General features: G+C 58.3%; 1 protein-coding gene across 2 annotated transcripts; it reads right to left on the reverse strand.

Moving 5' to 3' along the window:
* Positions 1 to 3271: 3271 nt before the first annotated feature.
* Positions 3272 to 17623, reverse strand: SLC38A3 (solute carrier family 38 member 3). Of its 2 annotated transcripts, XM_060307930.1 has the most exons (17): positions 17524 to 17567; positions 13125 to 13220; positions 10052 to 10206; positions 9880 to 9961; positions 9591 to 9706; positions 8945 to 9018; positions 8770 to 8862; positions 8609 to 8690; positions 7437 to 7519; positions 7296 to 7354; positions 6963 to 7127; positions 6802 to 6881; positions 6429 to 6529; positions 6076 to 6200; positions 5835 to 5979; positions 4791 to 4894; positions 3272 to 4702 (listed from the first exon to the last, which is right to left on the reverse strand). In XM_060307930.1, exons 3-17 carry the CDS (start codon positions 10150 to 10152, stop codon positions 4598 to 4600), a joined length of 1515 nt encoding a protein of 504 aa, XP_060163913.1. In that variant the 5' UTR covers positions 10153 to 10206; positions 13125 to 13220; positions 17524 to 17567; the 3' UTR covers positions 3272 to 4597. The 2 variants fall into 2 exon arrangements, with proteins under 2 accessions (XP_060163913.1, XP_030723085.1); XM_030867225.2 differs by lacking the exon at positions 13125 to 13220 and having other exon boundaries at positions 17524 to 17623.
* Positions 17624 to 21748: the final 4125 nt, after the last annotated feature.

Genomic DNA, 21748 nt, shown 5'->3' on the forward strand with positions numbered 1-21748 from the left:
CCCTGCATATGCTCTTTGATGTCCCTGGCTTCATCGTGGACCCGTGATGTTCCTAGCTACCAGCAATTGGCCTGGCCAGGCCAGGCTGTGGCCACCCTGCGTGTTCCCTGATACGACTGCCCAACCTCCGCGTACTGTCTTCCAGCTCAGTACTTCCAGGGCTCTGGCCCAGAAGTCCTTCACCTGCCTCCAGCCCACCACGCTGCCAGCTTCTTCAAATCTCTTACCCTCAATAGCTGCTTCTTCCCAGTCTTCCATAAATGCCTCTGTTGGCCCTGCTCCTCTCACTTCACACAAATTTTCTACACTTTATCTTTTCTTTTCTACCTCTCTTTCCTCTACCCTCTCCAGGCAGGCTTGCCCCTCCCTCCACAAAAAAAGCCCTGGTCAGGGTCCTTAGTGACCTACACGTTGCTGGACCCAGTGGTCTGTGCTCCACCCTCACCTCCTTGAGCAGCTGATGCTCGTCTGGTTCCCAGGAGCCCACATTTTCCTGGGTTTCCTCCTACCTCCTGGCTGCTCCCTCCAGCTTTTTTGCTGGTTCCACCTCATCTCTCCTACCTCCTAACAGAGGAATATTCCAGGGCTCAGTCCCTACTGCTGCCCTCCTCCTTCCAAACCCATCTGCCCTCATCACATCCAGGAGCCTGGCTTTAAGTACCAATCCACACTTTTTATCTCCCAGATCCAAAGCTCCAGCACTGGTCACTCTACTGAACTTGAGTCACACACCTAGCAGCAAACATGGCATTTCCACTTTGATGTCCAGTCAGTGTTTTAAACTTTTCATGGGCAAAATTGATCTCCCTCCCAAGCCTACTCCTCCCCCCGCCTCCCTCGGCAGATACAGTGGCAAGTTGGAGTCACTCTGGACTTGTCTCTGCCCTTCCCCTCATACGTACCCAAGCCATCAGGGAATCCTTCAGGATATGCCCAACGTCTCACCCCAACTCTGCCACTACCTGGGCTGAGACACCTGATATGTCTGTCTGGAACAACTGTAGTAGCCCTTGCGTCAGTGTCACCCTTGGCTCCCCATCTCCCACCCCAGAGTCTAGTCTCAATGCAGCAGCCAGAATAATCCATTTAAAACCTAGAGTTGCTACTGAGTCAGATCCTGCCCCCTCCTCTGTTCAGGACCTGGCATTGACTCTTGCCTTTTCCACAGAAAAATCCAAAGTCCTATGGTGGCTGGCATGGTCCCACAACATCCCCTCATTAGCCCCCAATCGCCCCTTCTACCCTCTCCCACCTCTCTCAGCATCAGCCTCGATGGCTTCCTGGCTGCTCCTCTCCCAAGCCGGCACATTCTGCCTCAGGGCTTTGCACTGGCTGATCCCTCTGGCTGGAATGTTCCCTGCAGACATCTGCATGGCTTCCTCCCTCTCCAAGTTCTGATCAAACATCCCTTCCTCAGTGAGGCCCACCCTGACCCACCTCCCAACCCTTGTTCTTTTTTAATTTTATTTGGTTGCACCACGTGGCATGTGGGATCTTAGTTCCCCGACCAGGGATCAAACTCGTGTCCCCTGCATTGGGAGCGCGGAGTCTTAACCACTGAACCGCCAGGGAAGCCAGCCCCTAACCCTTATTCTTCATTGCCCTTTACTCCCTATACTACTGATCATCTGCTAACAAATGATATAACTTACTGATTATGCTTCATGTTTCTGGTCTGAATCCAATCCCCCACCTATAAGTCCAAGGAAGGCAGGGCTCTTCACTTTGTTCATTGCTGTACATACAGGTGCTAGAAGAGCACCCGGCACATAGGAAATCTTAATAAATACTTGTCAAATGAATGAACAATGAATTCCTTTTCAGTTGATAGGCGAATGTGTGCATGTGCACACAGGTGAGAAGGGTGCAGGCAGGGGCAGCTGCTGGTCAGGGAGACCAAGGCCTATGCTTTGGCCCTTTTTCCTGGTCTGTATTATCTTATTTTTCTGTTACAAGCAGTCATAGGAAAAGTGGTGAAAAGAAATATTGACGACCTCTGTGCTGCTCTAATTTTGGGGTTTTTTTTTTTGGCTGCACCACACAGCTTGTGGGATCTTAGTTCCCCGACCAGGAATTGAACCCAGGCCCTCAACAGTGAGAGCACAGAGTCCTAACAACTGGACCGCCTGGGAATTCCTGCTCTAATTTGTTAACATTTCAGATTAAAAACATTTTTTTCAGAGCAAATTTTAAAAAGCAAACCAGAAGAAAAAAAGACCTGGGAAATTCTTCAAAACATACAAAAATGCTTAGTGATGACCAAGGGCCTGCAGACGCATCCTCGTGGAGGCGGAATGGCTGGAACTTGACAGAGATACTCATTCTCAAACAGTCTTGTGGACACTTGACTTTTCGATATAGAGTAGTGGCCACATTGCCTGCCCCCTTGCCCCTGGAGCCTGCTGCCCAGCAATCAGTCTGGAGGAGAACTTGCTTGGAGATGGCCTCCAGGGGCCAGGGTCCTTCCTCCACCCCAGCTGTGTATATGTGGGTGAGTGTGTAAGTGTGTGGCAGCGGGGAGGGGTGGGTGGAGCGACTTTCAGCTCATCCCCCTTGTCTGAGAGGCCTGAAGCCAGGCTTGGGGTCTTAAGAGATTCCAGGCAGTCCTGCTGCTGCTCTGACCTGCAGCCTTCTTTGGATGGAGGGAGGTTGAGAAAAGATCCCCGGGGTCTGTCAGCAGGATGGACCCTGCCCTTTATTGCCTCCTGCTCCACAGGAGCCAAGGGTCTCAGGCAGGGCCATGGCCTCACCTGACGAGGAAGACGCCAGAGACCCCCAGAGGGCAGCCTTGCATGCCAGGGGCACTCTGGGCTGCGGCCACCTCTAGGCCAGTATCCAGCTCTTTTCTGGGGCCACGGGGCTCCTGAGTGAGTCCCCAGGCTGGAGTCAGGCGCCTGGGGCTGTTGAGAACCAGACTCAGGAAGCCCCCCTCTGATCAGCTGGCACTGCCATGGGCCTAGCAGCCACCAGCTTGAGGAAGTTCTTTCTTCAGGGGTTTCTCAAGCCGGCAGCTGCCTTGCCAGTTCAAACTGGATTTTTCCTGCTGCCCTTTCCCTGGCCGCCTAGCCGGGTGCAGGGTCTCTCCTAATGAGGGTTTGATGCCAAGGCCTGGGCAGCTCCGTCCTGCTGGGTCCCAGCTGATTCAGGCCTGCCTCAGGCAATGGGCAGCTTCCCAGTCCCACCCGGGCCAGGCCACCTGGGGCTGCCCTGCATCCTTGCGGCTCTTGCCCTGCCTTGGATTCCCCCACTCAAAACTCAGGCCTCACATACAGGCAATCACTAACCCACCTTTATTCGTAGTAGGTTTTACTATTAATAAAAGATTAGCCTGACAGGGCACAGGACCCCTGGACTTTTGTCCCCAGATTTAAGGCATTGGCAGAGGGTTGACATGGCAGCTAGGGAGGGCAGGGGGCCCTTCTGCAGGGCTTCTGCAGGGCTCAGCCGCCCCCAGCTCAGACCCTCCCTGGAAGCTGCTGGGGATGCACCTCACGTTGCCTCCTTCCGGAGGCCTCTCTCTGTCCCATTTCCTGGGGCCTCATTAATTCCTCCCCACCTCACCCCGTGAGAAAGCAGGTCTGTGCTGAGCCTGGCCGAGGCCCAGAGCTGGGTCTCAGCACACCACTGGCTGGTTTGGGAGGCAGGGTCGGGGTGGAGTAGGGGACTCACCCTGTCCCCACCCTTATCCCAGGGAAAAAGGCAGGGCAGGCTTCCATCACCATCCATGTCCCGGCTCCCACACCACTTTCCAGGAACCCAGGGACCATGGAGATCAAGAATATAAAGCACAGCTGGTCTTATGTATAATATTTATAAAAGGGGGCTGCCAGCCTCTCCATCCCTGCCTCAGATTGGCCCTTGGGGTCTCTGGTTCCCAGGGGCAGACACGTTCTGGGCCTCAGCTTCTTTCTTCTCCCAGCAGTGGAATGTGAGCTATGGCCTGGGCTTGGGGTGGGGGGAGTCCCAGCCTCCCCAGGACTGGTGAAAGACCAGGAAAGGGGCCCCTTGGGGTGTCCACACCAGCCTCACCCTCAAGCATAGGGTGAGGGGGTTCTGCTCCCGGTGGAGGGGATGGGAAAGAGGACCAGGTTATCCAAGGGCCTGAGCCCACGAAAGGGGCCTAGGTGACAGAAGGAGGAAAGGCAAGCAGGCTGAGGGAGATGAAGCCCCAGGGTGCAGACCATGGCCCAGGAGCAAGGTGGCGGGATGACTGCAGGCCTAATTCAGCTCTTTGTGCCCCTACAGGCTATGTGACCTTAGGGGGCAGCTGCTGGGCCTCAGTCTATGCACCTGTGCAAAGAGAATAAGGGGCTTGGGTGGGACCTGAGGCAGCAGGAAGGGAGCAGGGGTACAGCCCCACCTTGCTCCCAGCTCAGGAAGCTCCTGTAGGCCAGGAGCTCAGCAGGGTAGTGGCCCAAGGGCCTTGGTCCTGGCTCTAACAAAAACTTCGACAGAGAGGACATGGGGCAGGGCCAAATGCCATAGTGTTCACCACGTCTTTCTCTTCCCCCTCCAACTGGCCACTGGATGGGAGCAGGGGCTGAAGAGTCTGGGCAGGGGTAGGAGGACAAGTAGACAGAACAGGATGGGGGTCATCCTAGTGGCTTCCTCCATGCCGACTGGTCCCCGAGATCCAGTCAATAATGATGAAGCTCAAGCTCATGGTCATCAGCAAGAGGCCAAGGGCAGCAAAACAAAGGGCCTGTGGGGTCAGAAGTCAGGGTCAGGTCTGAGGTCAGGGCAGCCCCCTCATCCCCACACTAGCACACCAACCCCCAGGCCCTTCGCACCAGGATTTTGGGGGTAGATCTTGCAGGTTCCTTCTCTGTGGGCATGATGCGAAAGTAGAAGATGGCAGGGAAGATGAAGATGAGGCATGGGGCAGATGTGGCACCTGCAAAGAATAAGGCATGGCCACCACTGGCTCACATCCACCTATTGGCTAAGGTTCAGGGTGGACCCTTTAATGAGATCAAACATTCCTTGATGAGGGAGTCTCGTCTCGAGACTCCACTCGAGAGCTCTGTCTGATTCTGGAGAGCCCATCAGCCCCTCCCCTTGTTCTCTGTCTACCAGGATAGAAGGCTAGTGCCTTTGGTGTCAGAAAACTCTGTCAGTGAATGAAGCTGGCAAAGAGAAGAGGCAGACCAAGAGACAGAGATGAAGTTTGAGGATACTGGGCCCCTGCGTATAGCTATTCCTGAAGGCTTTTCCATTAATTGAGCCAATACATTACTTTCTGTATAATTCATTTTGAGTCGGCTTTCAGACGTACAGAACCAAGAGTCCTGTCAGTGATATCAATGATACTCAGCCCCCAGGTCTGTGTGTTGGTCCTTGCAGAGCTGGGTTGCGGAGTCAATCTCCTGAGTTGGGTCACCCCAAAGACGTCTCAGAATTGTTTGACCTTCCCACTCAGAGCCCCAACTGGGACAGTTGGACAGAACCCTAAACCTATAGTCCCATGATCCTGGGGCCCAGTCAAGGCTCTCCACTTAACAGCTATATGGCTCTCCCTTAATCACTCTAAACTTCCTCATATGTGAGGTGGGGACAAGAGCCAATGAGATCCTTAGTGAAGGCCCCTGGACCCTTGGGCTCCATTCCATCCTCCAGCACCCCCAGCAAGGGTAACTGACTCGGTGGCTCTGAGCCCTCAAAAAGGATTAGGAGAGCCTTAAGAACAAATCTCAGATGGGAGGCCAAGCTGTGCACATGGCCAGCAGCCATCACTTAAACGTAGGGTACGACCTTAGGAATCTGCCAGCATTTGCAGAAGGGAAGTTCTCTGGGGCAGTACCCTGCCTCCATTCACAGCAGGGCCAGACCCTTACCGATGACCCCGAAGATGCCCAGGATGTTGGGGGCAAAGATGACCAGCAGGTTGATACAAGTGAGCAGGCCAACAGCAATGAGCACATGCCGCAACCAGCTGAATTCGCGGTCCTGAAACAGCATCTGCTGGAGGGCGCGGCGCACCTGGGAAGCAGGGTGGGGAGAGTCATCAATCTGTCAGCCCCATCAGTCCCACCCCGCCAGTGGTCTGGCCACCTGGCCACTTGCACATTGGCTCACCGGAAACAGAACAATTGGCACTGTGAGTGTGACTGCCGTCAGCACGGCCACGCGCACACACAGGATCAGCACATCAAACGGGTCCACCTTGCTGTAGGTGTGCAGCAGCTCCGACTCCACCCTGTCTGTGGCAGGCAGGGAGGGTGGTCAGCAGGAGGTCCAGGGATGGGGTTGGGCTCTGAGCCTGGGTTGACCCTGACACTGAGGAGTGGCAACACACCTCCACAGCTGCAGGGCTCAGTTAGGCATCACAGACCTAATGAACGCCTATAGTATGCAGGGTGCCATGGCCACTGGCCAGCCCCTTGCCCCCCAGCCTGGCCTCTGCCTCTGCCCCCACGGTCCAGCCATACCGTAGAAGGTGAGGTAGCCGAAGAGGGCGGCCAGGAAGTACATGACATACATGACGGCGATGGACAGGTTGGAGATGTGCTGCATCTTCCTCTTGGAGGGGCTATGGGGCAGCAGGGGAGGGGATTGGTGCCAAGCTGGGCCACATTGGGAAACCCCCATGTGTCCTGGGGTCTCTCTCTGGCACCACACCCTCACCATCTGGTAGCTGAGGGAGCCTCCTTCTTGCCCCCGGTCGCCCCTTGTGGCAGCCATGGAGACCTTGGATAAAATGACTTGGCTCCTGTCACTCTTTCCTCCCTTTAGGACCACATCCATTCTCCCCTGACCAACTCAAGGCAGCCCCCTCCCCCTCTCCCAGCCACGGATACCTACTCCTTGAGCTCTGTATAGATGGGCAGCACCTCAGGGTGGCAGACAAAGGCGAAAGCCATGATGGGGATCGTGTACGCCGTCTGGCAAAACAGGGATTCTGTGTCAGAACAGCCCCTGACACTCTCACCAGGCCCACTGCCCCCTCCCTGGTCTGTTGCAACCTGTGTGTTGAGGGTGAAGTAGCTCGGGGTGCAGAAGGCTGCGGCCTCCGTCTCAACCTGCAGCCCCGCCTCCTCCTTGATGACCTCCACGAGGCTGAAGTTGCCTGTCACGTTGGCTAAACTGGGGGACAGCGGGCAGGGCACGTGGAACTTTTTGTAGATGACCTAGGTGGGGGCAGGGAAGGATGAGGGTATCAGGGCCAGGCTAGGCTGCCTGTGGAGTCACTGTGAAGCCACATCTAGATCAGGACTGGAGGAGCTGCCTTCTGACCCAGGCTTCCCAGAAAGACCTGCCCCCCTCCCTCGACCAGCGTGGGGGGGGTGGTCACTCACTGCAATTAGGAAGAACACCATGCAGCTGAGCGAGAAGCCACTGGAGTAGCCTAGGTAGCCTGTAAAGTTGGGGAGGGGGGTGGTGAGACCAAAGGTCCCCTCCCATGCATCCCTCTAAGGCCCTGGCCCTGCCACACTCACCAAGCTGCCGCATCAGTGCCAGAGGCAGAATGACGATGACAGAGACCAGGATCACCAGGTAGTTTCCATTCATGTACCAGTCCCTGCAGGGATGGGAGTGGGGAGCCGATATTAGAGTCCACTCAGCCTCGGGTGATGGGGCCGCCTGACCCCCAGCCGGGGTTACCCGTGGTGCCACTGAGTGATCTCTGAAGAATACTTGTCCACAGCTCTGAGCCTCCCTTTCCCCATCTGCAAAATGGGCCCACTCCCAACACTCTCCTGGACAAGGTGAGGACTAATACACTCAGCTCCTGCTTGATAACCATTACAATTACAGTCACTGTGGTTGTTTTTCCTAGGACACACAGGTCTGGGTCCATCCTCCCCATGGAGTGGCCCCAAGGGGCCCGAGGGGGTGGGTGGGATGAAAGGACCTGGGTCTGAGGCATTTTCCATGGGGGTCTCAGGGACTTGCCAACCACCTGAGCTCCTTGTGGTTCCCCCCAGCATCTGCATCCTGCATCATCCTGCCCCACGCCCTCAATGGACAGTGGACACAGGGAGCTAAAGGGATGAGGAATGAGACCTTCCTTCAAGGGCAAACCCACAGCTCCTTGGGAAAGGCCCCCAGGGCCTGGCGGCAGAATCCTGGCTGTTTCCTTCCTCCCAGAGCTGCTTGCAGCCATGCAGCCTTTCTGCTTGCCGGGGCTGTATTGTCAAGGGCAGGGCCTGGCTATCTTCTCTGCTCCTACCCACAGAACATGCTTATGCCATGAGAACTGGCTAAACTGATGATAGGCAACTGGGACACTGTAGGCTTAATTTCTTGGTTGGGGCGAGGTGGCGGGGAGGCTAACACCCAAGCCACGGTCAGAAATAGCAGGAGCTTAGAGCTAAGCCTGAGGTTCTCAGGTGCTCTGTGCTCACAGGCTGGGTCCACGGCTAGGCGGGCCGGCTTCCTCAGCCTCAGACTACCCCCTGCCCCACATGGCCCTCCTGGGAGTCTTCCCCAAGGTGCTTCATAAACAAGTGTGCACAGAATGGTAGCTCTGCCGGCAGCTCTCTGCGCCCCACCTCCACCCTGTCTTGTCTCTCCCACTAGCCCAGCCTGGGCTCTGCTAGTGGTGGACATAGAGGGTTAGACTAGGGCCTCCCACCCTCACCCAGCCCCGCCCCACCCTGGGGCTCACGAGGTCCGCTCCTCCAGGTTCAGGAAGGTCTGTATGACAAGGGGCAGCTCGGACTTGATGATGTACAGGTAGCTGGACATGGCTGGGGGGAGAGAGGCAGGTCAGCCAAACCAGCCAACCTTCAGCCTGTCCACCGTCCATCACCTGCCCATCAGCCTCACCTCCGATGTTCTGCAGCGCAATGGCCAGGGCTGCCGCCAGCTTTCCTGGGGTCCCAAAGGCACGGTAGCCCAGCTGCTCATAGGCACGGATGCCTGTGGGGACAGGGAATCAGGACAGTCAGGAGTGCTCTCCCCAGCCCACTCCTCCCTGCTACAGGCCAGGTTTGGGGCTTACCCACGATCCCTGAGGACTTGAGTAGCAGGTGGATGGAGTAGCTGGAGAGCAAGGCGACGGCCGTCAACAGGAACCTGGGGAAGGTGGACGAAAAGAGGTCGCTGGGGCTCCTCTGGCAGGCAGGGAGCAATGAGCTCCGGGAGGCCTGGGTGTACGGGGTCTGTGACCCAGGTGTCTGGACCCCCAACATGTGTGGATGCAAACTCAGCAGGCCCCAGGGGTGGTGAACATCACCTGGGCTGACCCAGGGTGGCCATGACCCAGAAAGGACCCTCTGAGCACCACCTCCCCTTGAGATCTTGGAAGAAACATGTTTTCCATTTAGGCTGCAGGGCAGAGCTCTGAGGTAAGGACACGTGTACCCACAGAAGGCCTGGCCATGGGGTCTATCCATCATGTGTAAATGTGGTAGGACAGACTCAGTCCTGTTAGGCTGGCCCTGTGTTGTCATCTCAGCGGGTTTACTGGGAAATGAGGTATATTTGTCTGGCCACGGCTGTTTTTTTCAGCTGTGGTTTGGGTTGAGTGTAAGTGCCCACCCACTGCAGCCTGGGTCTTGTGACAGGAAACTGGCAGGTCCTGGGAGGTCAGGATCGGTGGCCTGTTTAGGGCTCCTATCTTTAGAAGGTTTGCTGAGGGCACTCACAGGAAAAGGATGATGCCCGTATTGGCCATGGCGTAGGCGAGCCCCAGGATACCACTGCCCATGATGGCGTTACTGAGGTTGAACACTGACATCCCGAATGATGTCTTCCCCTCGAACTGCAGGCACCAGAGTGAGACGGGAGGGGTGGGATGAGTTAGCAAGTTGTGGAGGGTAAATCAGCATTCCCTCACACCATCCCTTGGCCTCCCATCGCTGCCCCATAGCACCTCATTACTGCCCTCAAGCTCCCAGGGGTGCCCCCGAGCCCCTGATGGCCACCCCTGCTCACATCAGTGAAGTGTGGCTCCTTGCTGGGACTTTTTGGTAGGAAGCCTTCACCCTCAACACAGATCCGTCCAGGGCCCTCGACCCTGCAGGCACAGACCAGCCAGGCAGCTCAGCTCCAGCCCCTTGCCCTGCACCCTGCCCTGCCCTAAGCCATGAATGAGTCCCTTGCTCACCTCTCATTGCCAGCCATGGGGGTGGCGACAGGGAGTAGCCCCTCCAAGTGTTTGCCGTTGGGTACCAACTCTACCATCTCCGTCTGCAGAGGTGCCTCCATGGCTCAGGGACCACCACCAGGAACACTGGCTCTCACACTGACGCGGTCAGAAGTCTACAGAGCAGGCAGTCCCCCTGGTTATCCCCGCTCCTTGGGCTCACAGCCCAGACTCCCACAGGAAGTGTGCAGCTGTAGCACACCTCCCAGAAGTTCACTGAGGACATACATGTTCATGCAGCTCTGCCTGCTGCCACCCTGGAACCTGCCATTGAGGGGCAGAGCTCAGATACCTGAGTTCTCCAGGACATTCTGAGGCGACACCTCAGCCAGTACCTAGCACTCCCCTGCCACATATACATACCGACCCAGGCAAGCCCTTGGGGCCTCAGTTTCACCATCTGTGAAGTAAAGCTCAGTTGGATGACCTAAGTTCAGAACCCAGTGGTGTCAGGACCCCAGGAGGCTGAGTCCCAGGCCACCAGACCCCACTCTGGGGATGGGTCCTGGACTGATTGCCCCTCCCTGATATTAATACTGGGAGACAGTTTCCTGTGCCCTGTGTGCCAGGGGCCTCCTAGCCAACCTAGAATGGCGCTGCCCGACGGCTGGAGGCCTCGGGAGAGGGCGAGGGCTGTGGGCCCTGTTCCCAGCCACCCGGCGGGCTTTGCTGGCAGCCAGAACAAAGGTCCCTCTGTGGGCTGAGAGCTGGCGCTGGGAACGGCAGGCGCAGAGGCTACCCCCCCGGAGCCAGGAGGCCTAAGGCGGTGCTGGGTGGCTGGACACCTGGACCCTGCCCGCTTGGCTGCAAAGGGCCCTCAGGGGCCTTCCAGGAAATGGGTGCCCTGGGGCCCAGTTCTTTGGGCCACACAGGCCTCACCCTCCACACAGCTCTGGCCTCAGGGCCATGTTCTCTTTCAAGCCTCTCCTCCCCTGCTGGGGAACCCCCCACCCTTAGGTACCCACACTTTGAGGAGACTCCCCACTTCCTGGAGCCCCAGGTCAGGAACTCAGAACCTTGGCCAGCTGTAGACGGGCCTGGACCACTGGATCAGTCTTCCCTTCCCTGCGCTCAGGGCATAGCTCTGCTGGACCCCAAAGGGATCAGCTCCCCTCCTCCCCAGGCCCAACTCTGCCCGCTGCCCAGACAACTCGCTAGCCCCTCGCCCATCACTGGCGCTGGGAGCCACCTAGCCCATGCCCAGAAGGTACCTGGGCATCGTGTCCCCAGGATCTATAAGGACATCCTGAAGGCCAGATAGGCCAGCAGGAGATTTGAGGCCAGAGTGGAGACCAGGGAGGGGGCAGCACTGCCAGGCAGGTCAGCCAGAGGCTAGTCTTGATGTCATGGCACCCCCTCCACTTGGGAACCCTGAATCCTGCCCCAAATCCCCCATCCCCACTCCAGATCCTGAGGGTCTCAGGTCTGCTCCTGAAGCTGGAGCACCAGGGGTCTCAAACTCAGCATTCAGGGCTAGGGTGGGTAGGGGAGGCTAGGCTCAGGACTCGGGCCTCAGGCCACAGGCCCTGGTGTTCTGGAGGCAGCAGCCACACAGAACTGACCAGAGGACCTCCCTGCAATGGCCCCAGGCAGCCCCAAGCCAGGGTTCAGATCCTAGGTACCTCAGTCCTGAGTACCCCATACCTGGCACCCTTGGACCCCTCAACCTACCTCTCCTTCCTCTGATGCTGGCATCTGAACCCTTCTCTCCTCCAGCCTGTCCACATAGGATCATGACAATTTGAGCATCTCTTCTAACGCCCTCTTCCCCTGGACCAGAGTCCCTAAGGTAAGCCTGTCTTCTTCATGCCCCTGCCCTGAGCCTCACCAACAGCACCCCTCCAAGGATACCAGCACCTGGTCTCCAGAGTCACTCCAGAGTGCCCCCTGGCTCTCAGCTGGGGTTGCCCTTGCCTGGGCTTCCGCCCAGGGCAGGCTTGGACAGGCCCTCCGAGTGTGCTGAGTCAGCAGCCTGGACAAAGCACTCTTCTCGGCCTTAATATTCTTCCCTAGTAGCCAGGCAATGCCTCCAGGGAGACCACAGCCCATGGCATGGTCATGGCCAAAGTGCCTGAGGCCCTGGCTCCAGGCTCCCCATCCCCTCAAGCAGGACCTGGGCCTAGACCTTCAGGTCCTGCCTATTACTCACGACCAGTCACTGCTGGGTCTCAGGCTGGCCTGAGATCCCAGAGAGGACATGGAATACCCCTCTTCAAGTGGCTTCCAGTCTGGAAGGGACAAAACCCACACAGACATCCCCCACCCTATGGCTCCTGCAGGGGAACCCCAGCACATAGTGTGGCTTTTAACCAAGCCACATAGTGCTGGGACTCAAAAAAGAAGAGAGAGGGGCATCAAGGAAGGCTTCCTGGAGGAGGAGGTGAGGGAGCCAGTTCTGAAATTCCAGCAGGAGCCCCCAGGATGTGGAAACAAGCAAGAGTAGCTCAAGCAGAGTGCACAGCATGGGCAAAGGCCCTGAGGTATGGTATAAGGCAGGCTGTGAGGATAGAATGAAGGTTCCATGGCTATAGACAAGCCTGAAAGGGCCTTGAAGTCAAGGTCAAGGAATCTGTACTTCAGTTAGGGCAAGGCTAAGGGCTGGGGGGCCAGGGTAGAGATTAGTACTGGCCTGACATGTGGACCTCCAGGCATTTCCTGAGGCTGGCAGCCCATTTTTGACAGTTCCTGTCTCTCAGGCCTGCCGCCTGCCAGGCTCCTTTGCATCGGGTATCGGAGTAGACTCAGGGGATAGCCCCTGCCTGAGGAAAGCTGCCAGCAGATTCTGACCAACTGTGGGAAAAGCCCAGAGTGGACACTCTGGATCTGAGGCCTGACCTGGCCCTGCCTCACCATGTGACCATGGACAAAGTATTCCCCACTCAGGACCTCAGTGTCTTCCTGTCTTCCGGGGGTTCTGTGAGGTTTGACCAAAGGTGGGGACAGAGTGAGAAGCCTCCCTGAGGACTTCGCCCCCAGAGCAGACCACAGGCTCCCAGAGAGGGGTCAGGCTCTTGGGTGGGGAGATCACTGCGACCTTGGGCAGATCATCAGAATGGCATCTGTCATGGGTGTAGCATCGGTTCAGGCAGTAAATCGATGGTCCAGGCCACTGCCCTGGGGCCTGTTTGCTCTGTGGAGAGATAAGGGGGGGGGGTGCAGAAGCCATGGGGATAGCATAGCAGGTAATGCCCGCCCACGCAAACATCACAGGGTGAGAATTCGTCAGGCACACCTCCTCGACAGGCGTTGAGTTTGGCTAATTAAAGATTTCAAGATCCAGGAATCCAGGCCACCGTGGGGCCACTGCTTGTGTCAGCTGCTATGGGAAGCTCACCTCTCTGTCCCCACATCCAGGGCCTTGGAGCCACCAGGGCTCTGAGCCCGGCTTTCCTCCCCAGTGATCAGGGACGTGAGTGGGTCTGCAGTAGCAGGCTAACTACAGGGAGTCAGTCACACTGTCCTTCTTCCCTCGGTCTGTAGCCACATGTGCTGGTGGAGGCACAGACCCCACAGAGCTTGCTGCCATGGCCCCCAGGCTCCTTGTGCCTGGGCAGCCCTCACCTTAGCTCAGATCTCAGGTGAGAGGTGGCTGGCCTGGCTTAAGGGTCCACTGTGGTCATCCCTGGGGGCCCACGGATGAGGGCTGCCCCCAGTTCTAGTTCACCAGTCCTTACTTACCACTCCCCTCATTAGCTGAGAGAAGGTGTCCCTCCCTAGAGCCCCTTTGCCCACCCGCTTCTCCAGGTTTCAGAAGGATAACACCCTCCTCGGACAAGCTATCAGTTAACAGGGAAACTGGATTCAACAGACACACCTGGATTGTATGTTCTCAAGGCAGAGCCACAGAGATTGGTGTGGAGCTGATTGCTGAGGTCAGGGGTCTAGGGACAGGGTGTGTGGGCGGGTGTTCGGAACGCGGGAGGATACTAAAACAAACCCCTTGCCCCTCCACCAGACCCACAACTCCAGATTTTGACATCAGCAGATCCAATCTTCCATCCACTACTCCCCCATTGCCAACAACACCGAGTAAGTGGCCAGTGTGTGGCCAACATACGGCTGGTACTGAGGGGGTAGCATGCAGGAGGGGAAGGCAAATGGTGCAGAGCACTGATGTGTTGGCCACACCAGCCCCTCATCCCCTAGCTCTCTGGCCTGGTGCTTCTGTGTTCCGGGTATCCGGAAGTGTCTAGGAGGATCTGAGGGCCCCAGCTGGGGCCGGAAGATGGACTTTCCTGTGACAGGGTACATTTTCTAAACCTAACAGACGCTTAGCATTGGGCCTATCCCCAGACACCTAGGCCTCCCCTTCTGCCCACCCCTGGACCCTCCTTGCTCAGATTGCCCCCAGTGGAAGCTGCAGTCGGAACCTCTTGCCTCAAGACTGGGCCAGAGCCAGCAGCAGCCCCCCGCCCCCCACTGCCAGCCTGCTGAGAAGGACGTGCAGCCCGAGGCTCAGCTGAGGCAAAGGACAGGACATCACGTGCCTGTGGCCCCCTCAGGGGCAGGGGAGACCCCGAGCCAGCCAGCCCATCCTCCTCCCTGCTGACTCGGAATCCCCTGGAGGCGGCCAAATATTTGGACAGCCGGACTTCTGGCCCCAAAGAAAGCTGGAGTGGGGGCCTGGGGCAGCTCAGGACTCACTGGAGACCCCGATGGGGGGGCAGAAGGCAAGGTCAGCCCAGAGGAGAGGCGCCATCCAATGTCAGGAAGAAGCAGAGAGAGTCAGAGGGAGGGCAGAGAGAGACAAGGAGAGAAAACACACACACATGATATCTGTGTCCATGCATACTGATCCAGACCAAGAGACAGGCACGGGGAGATAAAGAAATGCAGACGGATCTAGAGGGACACAAATAGAGAAGAATACACAGAGAGATGGGTGGATAGACATTCAGACAGGGAGACAGACAACCAGATAAGTGAGAGACAGATCGACAGAGATGGCCAACCATTTAGAGATAGCCAGATGGAGAAAGAGACAGAGAGATAGCAAGACAAGACAGAGCATCCCAGAAGGTGCAAGAAGTAGAGGGAGCCAGAGGCCCAGGTGAGGGGGCAGCAGGCCCAGTGAGCACTGCAGGGATGCCACAGCATTTCCAGGTTCCTACAAGGGCAGGTTATGCTCCCATTAGCCAGGTGCAGACATCCAGAGGGTGGGACTGAGCCCACTGGGGCCACAGGCCAGGCCCAGCTGGAAAGCTCAGAGCCCCCTAGTCCAGCACCCATGGCTTGTCTACCCACACAATATGAAAGGTATACGGAGAGGACAGTCAGTTGAAGTGACCCCCATCCTCAGCAGCCATGCACGTGTGCAGACGTGCTGGCTGAGAGGCTGTGTACAGGACGTGGCCCGCAGAGCGGAAATTCAAATCCAAGCCACCCCAGGCCGCTGGCCGGAAAGCCCCTCCTGCCCAGCAGCTGGTCCTTCCCTTCGGCCCCCAGAAGCCCTGCCTGGTCCTCTAGAGCGCCCCCACCATGCATCTGTCTTATCCAAAGTCCAGCCCTCCATCCACCAGATTGAGTGTGCACAGGCACACAGTAGGTACTCAGTAAATATTAAATGAATAGAATGGGTTCAAGGTCTTTGGCAAGCCTCCACCCCATTTCACCTGCTCCAAGTGGCGCCTGGCTCCCCAGCCATGTCTGCACTGGAACATCCTCCTGCAGTGCCCCTATCCTATTATGGTATAGACTGCACATCCCGCCCCAGTTTTCTGTGCACACAGATGCCAAAACTGTACCTCTCTTGTAGCCAACCACTCCCCCAAAACATTTTCCCCCTCAGACTGAGTGCCTGCACCCTGCCCAGCCCAGACTTTCAGGGTGCACTCAGTTCGGCTCAAAAACCTTCCCTGCCCCCCACCCAGAGACCATGAACCACCCAGCTTGTCCTGTTGCACCTCAGTTTCTCCACTTTTCCAGGGCTCTAAGGCTACTTGCTAGGGCAGCAGGCACTAGGACAGGAGCAACCAGCTCTCATGCTCTTGCCACCTGAAGCCTGGATGGGGGGGATGTTTGTGACATGGGCCCAAAGAACCAGTACAGAACAAAGGGTGGCTTGGGAAGCCAGTGAGGACAGTGGCTCTATGGGCCCAGGCAGAACAAAGTTCTGAGATGTACACCCCCACCCTCCCCAGAGACACAGCCCCCAGCCCTCAACCTCAAGGAGTCCGAGATTCTCATTAATGATCCCAGCATTCCAGCCCTCTTAGGGATGTGCCAGGCCTGGCCTCATCCACCCCTGATTTTTCCCACCTTTGGTGCTTCCTGCAGGAAGCCTTCCATGTTTGTGCAGAACCTCCCCCTCTCAAAATGGACCTGTCCTTGGATCTCTCCAGCTTGCTATGCTCCAGACTGAGAACCTCTGAGGCATTTGCTTCCTTTCCAGAAGGAAGTGAGCCCCCATGCCAGACTGTGTACTAGAGAGGAAGGGCCCCTTTCAGGTCCAGCACAGTGGCTGAAGGCAGTCATGGAAGGAAGGACAGGACTGGCAGGCTGAAAGAAGGATGAGCCTGGGTCGAGGTGGCTCCCACGGTGCAAGGACCTTTGACTTAGTCTCCCCAGACCTGTCCCAAAGCCTACACCTGGGCTCAGGGCTCAGGTTACTGTGGGGGGGAAAGGATGGATTCCCACAGGCCCCGCCCCTGGCCTCCTCCTCCCCGGGTGTAAACAAACGCACGCACTCGCTGTGGCCAATCGAAGGGGCCAATCGGGTGGGGGCGGGCTCCTGCAAACCTAGTCCCGGTCCTTTCCCTCCGCCCCTGAACGCACTGTCAGCTCTAGGAGCTCAGACCGAGCCTCGCCCTCAATCCAGGGAGCCACGCTCGCCCTGTGCCCGCCGAGCCCGCTGGCCTGGCTGCAAATGGCACGGACTCTGGGACCAACATGTGCCACGCGGCCCCTCAGGCAGCCTGGCCCGATCTGCCCTCAAGCCCCTGCCTAACGCAGCGGGATAAATATACCCTGACGCCCGGCGTGCCAGCGGGCCGATTTGCTTGTCAGGCGCCCGTCGGGGCAGCGCTCCAGGGCCTGCTCCCGGCCCTCTTAGGCCCCCCTCCGGGCCCTCTCGAGCTCGCGCCCTTGGACCGTGCCTCGGGAAACCCATCGCGTGCCACCCTAGCCCCCAACAAGGCGTCCTGTGACCCCAGCCCTGGGTGCCCCCGACCTCCTGCTATCCCGCCCGGCCCTGCGAGAGGCCCCAAGACCACGAGGTGCTCCTCCCAGGACACTAGCTCAAGCTGGGAGCTGGCGGGTCCTCAGACCTGCGCCTGGAGCGCTCGGGGCTTTGGCTCCCCGGAGGCTGGGGCGCCTGCCCGGAGCCAGGGCGGGCGAGGGGACCTGCCCAGAGCCCAGCTCCGGACGCCAAAGTGGACAGTAGGGCTCCGCCCGCTCGGTGCCCCTGGACGGGGGGTCGGCGCCCCCAGCAGTACCTGGCCTCGCGGGTGAGGACGCGCGATGCTCCGCTCGGGCCGGTGCTGTCCGCTCTGCTCCCGGCTGAGCGGAGCGGCAGGGGATGAAGGGCGCTCGGCCCCGCCCCCGGCCCGCCCCTGGCCCGCCAATCCCCCGCGGCCATCAGGAGGAGGGGCAGGTCTGCGGAGAGGCGGGGGCCCTCCACTGGCCTGGAGCAAAGGGGCAGCCCGAGCGCTAAGGAGCCTTAGGAGAGCAGCTGCTGCGGGAGGGGCTCAGTTGAATCTTGTTGGGGGAATGCTTTAGTCCAAAGCAGATTCTCTCTGAGGTCTCTGAGCGCCCCCTAAGCCCTGAAATGCTCTGCCCTCACTTCCCTCAAGCCAGAAGGGGCTCTTCCGCTAAGAGGAATGGGAACAGGGCCATGCTTAATCTCAGCGAAGGATGCCTTGAATGGGGGACTTTAACATCACTTAGGCACAAGATGTCTTTTCTGCCTGCCTCACCCTTCCCAAGCAGAGGTGGGATAGGGTGAGGACAGGGGGTCCCTGCATCAATTCTGTCTTCACCCCAGATACTCAGAAAAGATTGAGGGTAGACAAGGGTAGGGGCAGTGAGGACGGGGCGGGGGTGGGCAGAGGGTGCGGGAAGCAAGTCTTGGAGTCTTGGCTCACGCTGAGCCTTGTCTGGATCTCCCTGGCCATGCCCCCATTTCCTTATTTCTAAAGAGTAGGAGAGGGGCTTCCCTGGTGGCGCAGTGGTTGAGAGTCCGCCTGCCGATGCAGGGGACACGGGTTCGTGCCCCGGTCTGGGAAGATCCCACATGCCACGGAGTGGCTGGGCCCGTGAGCCATGGCCACTGAGCCTGCGCGTCTGGAGCCTGTGCTCTGCAACGGGAGAGACCACAACAGTGAGAGGCCCGCGTACCGCAAACAAAAACAAAAACAAAAATAAAGAGTAGGAGACAGCTGTGTCTGCCCATGGGAAGTGGGGCCTGGGACTTTGTGCCTCAGGGGAAGGGGTTTTAGGGTGACCCCACCTGGCTGAGGGCTCCTATCCCACCCCTGCCTGCTTCCCACCCAAGGCCTTAGTGCTCAGAGGTGTGTGGTGGGTGTTAAGGCCCACCAGCCCAGGAGCAACCAGCAGGGAGCTGGGGGAGGCCTTGACCTTGGGGGTGAGCTGGGGGGGGTGTTTGCAGAACAGCTGTGTCCCTTGCTTCTCAGCCACTGGCTCTGATCCGATTAATCCATGGCCTCTGCTGTTCCTAGTCAAGCTGGATGTCTCTGTGTCATGTCTGCCCCCCTCCCTGGTATTGGGGAGAATGCCCTCAGAGGACAGGCCTCACCCCTTCCCTGTCCTGGGCTGGGAGTCAGGACTCCAGGATTCCCTTCCGCCCGACTCACAGCACCCCCGCAGCCAAGCCCTAGCGTACCTCAGTTTCCCTCTGCGTCACAAGGAAATGGCTCTGGCTTTTCCCATGGCCTGAAGGCAGTGGGTTAAGGGGAAGCTGTGAGCCAAGGGGACTCAGCTTTGGCTGGGAGAACCAGGGGATGGGAGGACTAAAGAGAAAGGCATTGGGATGGTGGCAATCCTTGAAAACCTCAAACCATCTAAGCTCCCTCCCTGCTGATGGCTGAAAAATAGGAAGGGACTGGCTCTACCCCTTGATCTGGGGCTGGTGTAATCCCAGATCACAGCTTACTTTGGTCATGAGAGACCCTAAGATTCTCACCCTTTGAAGGGGCTTGAGGACTGCCTGTGGGACAGAGTCAGATAGGAGAGGTGTTGACCAGGGTCTCAGATCTGCCCCCCACCTCCCAACTCCAGACACCCTGGATGCTCACAGAAGCCATTTGCAAAGGGCTGGGTGCTCCTATTGGCAGTTCCTGAGGAGCCAGGCCTGGCTTCAAGGTCACCCAGCATGTGGGTGTTGGGGTCCTCAACCCAGACCAGCTGGGCTGGGCTGCTGTGGGAGCCCTGAGGGTGGTGTGAGGTGGGGTCCCTGGGCCAGGCCAGTTGTGGCCAGGCTGGGGGAGGGGCTGCCCGATTGTTGATGCTAGGCCCGGGCCCCAGCCAGGGCAAACACAGCTCAGAGGCCTTTCCCACCACCTGCCAAATCTCCCAGCCCAGCCTGAGGTGGCTGGACAGTTGGCAGCCATTATGGGGCTCTGAGAGGTACCAGGCATCTTCTCCCAGAGGCTGGAGGGAATGTCTATCTACGCAGCTGCTGTGCTGGGGGCAGCCACCTGGAGTGGAAGCGGGGGAGCTTTATCTCAACCTTCGGCCCAGTCCCCTACCTCCACTCCCCCATCTCCAGAATCTGAGACACAGGCCCAAGAAACTGTCAGAGATATGAGACAGAACAGGATCCTAGGATCACTCAGACTCTCCTTCCAGGGTCCTGGCAGCCCTTTGCTCTGTTCCTCCCTCTTTAGCCTCCAGTTAGGCAGCCCCCTCTCACCACACCAGCACCTCCCCTGGCACACCATCTACACAGTGTCCCAAGACCCTCTTTTACAGTGAGGCCCCATCTTCATGTCCAACCCAGTCCTCCCCAGAGCCTAGCATCTGTATCCACTGATTCCTCGGACGCCCTGCAAGCACCTGCCTCACACCCAGCTGGCCTCTTCACCTCCCCCACTGCCCGGCTGTTCCAAGAACATGCCAGCCTTCACCTCCCTGTGCCTCTGCCCTCCTGGTTCCCCATCCTGTCCCACCTCCTTGGCAAACTCTCACTTGTCCCTCAACACCCAAATGAAAGATCGCCTCTGAGAACCGTGCCTGAGCCCCTGGAAGAGCCAGCTCATCCTACCCTGACTGCGGCTGCTCTTGCCGCCCCACCACACAGCCCCAGGCTCGGTGTCTCCAAGCGCTCTGTGTGGGCCCTCTAGACAGGAAAGCTCCTGCCAGGTTAGAGTGTGCGGATCAGGAAAAGCCTGATGGAGAAGCAATCCGTGGGCTTGGCTCTGCCAAGGGGAAGAAAGGCACATGCCAGGGTGGGGAAGAGAGGGTACTGTGGATGGAAGGGACAGCTTGGCCACAGGGAACCTTGAGTGCATGTGGGATTGGCACTGATAGGCGGAGGGCTGTGTGCAGGGGCGGGACCCTTGGCCTGGAGTCATGTTGGAGCTTTCAAGGCCTCACAGGTGAGGGTGGTTCTCACCTCCATACCCCAGGCTTGAGGACCCACACCCATAGCTCCTGAATATACTCTGCCCATTCTGGTGTCTGGGAGGCTCCTCTCCAGGCACTAGCAGGGGTGTGGGGTTGTGGAAGTATAGAGGGCATCCGTAGGCAAACCCACCTCTCTGATTCTCCCCTGGCCTGAGTCCACAGAGCTGGTGACCTCTAGGCTGGAGCCTGCCCCCACAGTCCCGGAGGGCCCCCCTCTCTCCCCTGAGCTCTGGCACCCAGCTTCTCTGGCCACTGAAGCGGCTTAATGTGCCCAGGTCACGTGGGCCGTGCTACTGCCCGTGGGGAGGGCCCAAGCCCCCACCCAGTAGCCACCCGACCGGGCCCTGACGTCAGCAGCATTAACGGTTCGCCAGGCCTGTCTAATCTCTGTTCCGTGGCTGGGCCAGGTTAGTCCCGCCAGAACCAGAGTCGAAGGCTGGGAAGGCCCCCAGGGGCACCTTGAGGTTGAGGTCAGGCAGGGATGGTGGAGGCTGGAGGTGCCCACAGTAAATGCCCCCTGCCTACAAGACCACGGTGTGGACACTGTGCCGACTCTGGGCCAGCTCCCTCTGATCCTTGGCCTTGGACTGTGAATCAGGCATTAGGCACCCATTGATCCTGCTCGTAAGGGTGCAATTACACAGGTGGGGTAAGCGGGGCTGAGGAGGCTTCAGGCCAGGAGACTTGACCCCCAGCCCCCATACTTGCTGGCCATGAACAGGGCAGCTTGAGGCCAGGCAGTGTCCTCAGTCCATGGGATCCAAGAATATTGGTTCAGAATCCCAGTCCCTAGGGTCAGAACCTGGAGCGTGGGGTCCAGGCCCTGCATGGTGTTTGGCCTCCTCTCTGTCCCTTGCCTAGGAAGGCTGGGGAGCTCATTACCTTCCTTCCAAGACAAGGTGGCCACGAGGAAGACCCCATTAACCCACCTCTCCCGCAGCTTCCTCTGTCTCAAGCCTGCCACTGCTAGCTTCTCAAAGCCTTCTGTCTTCCGCCTTGCCCCTCCCCACAAATCCCGCCATCACTCTCCCCTGCCCCACCTCACTCCAGTAAATTGTTTGGGCAGAGGGTCCTTAG

This window comes from Globicephala melas, chromosome 11 (assembly GCF_963455315.2).
Source record: "Globicephala melas chromosome 11, mGloMel1.2, whole genome shotgun sequence".
NCBI classification, from domain to species: Eukaryota; Metazoa; Chordata; class Mammalia; order Artiodactyla; family Delphinidae; genus Globicephala; species Globicephala melas.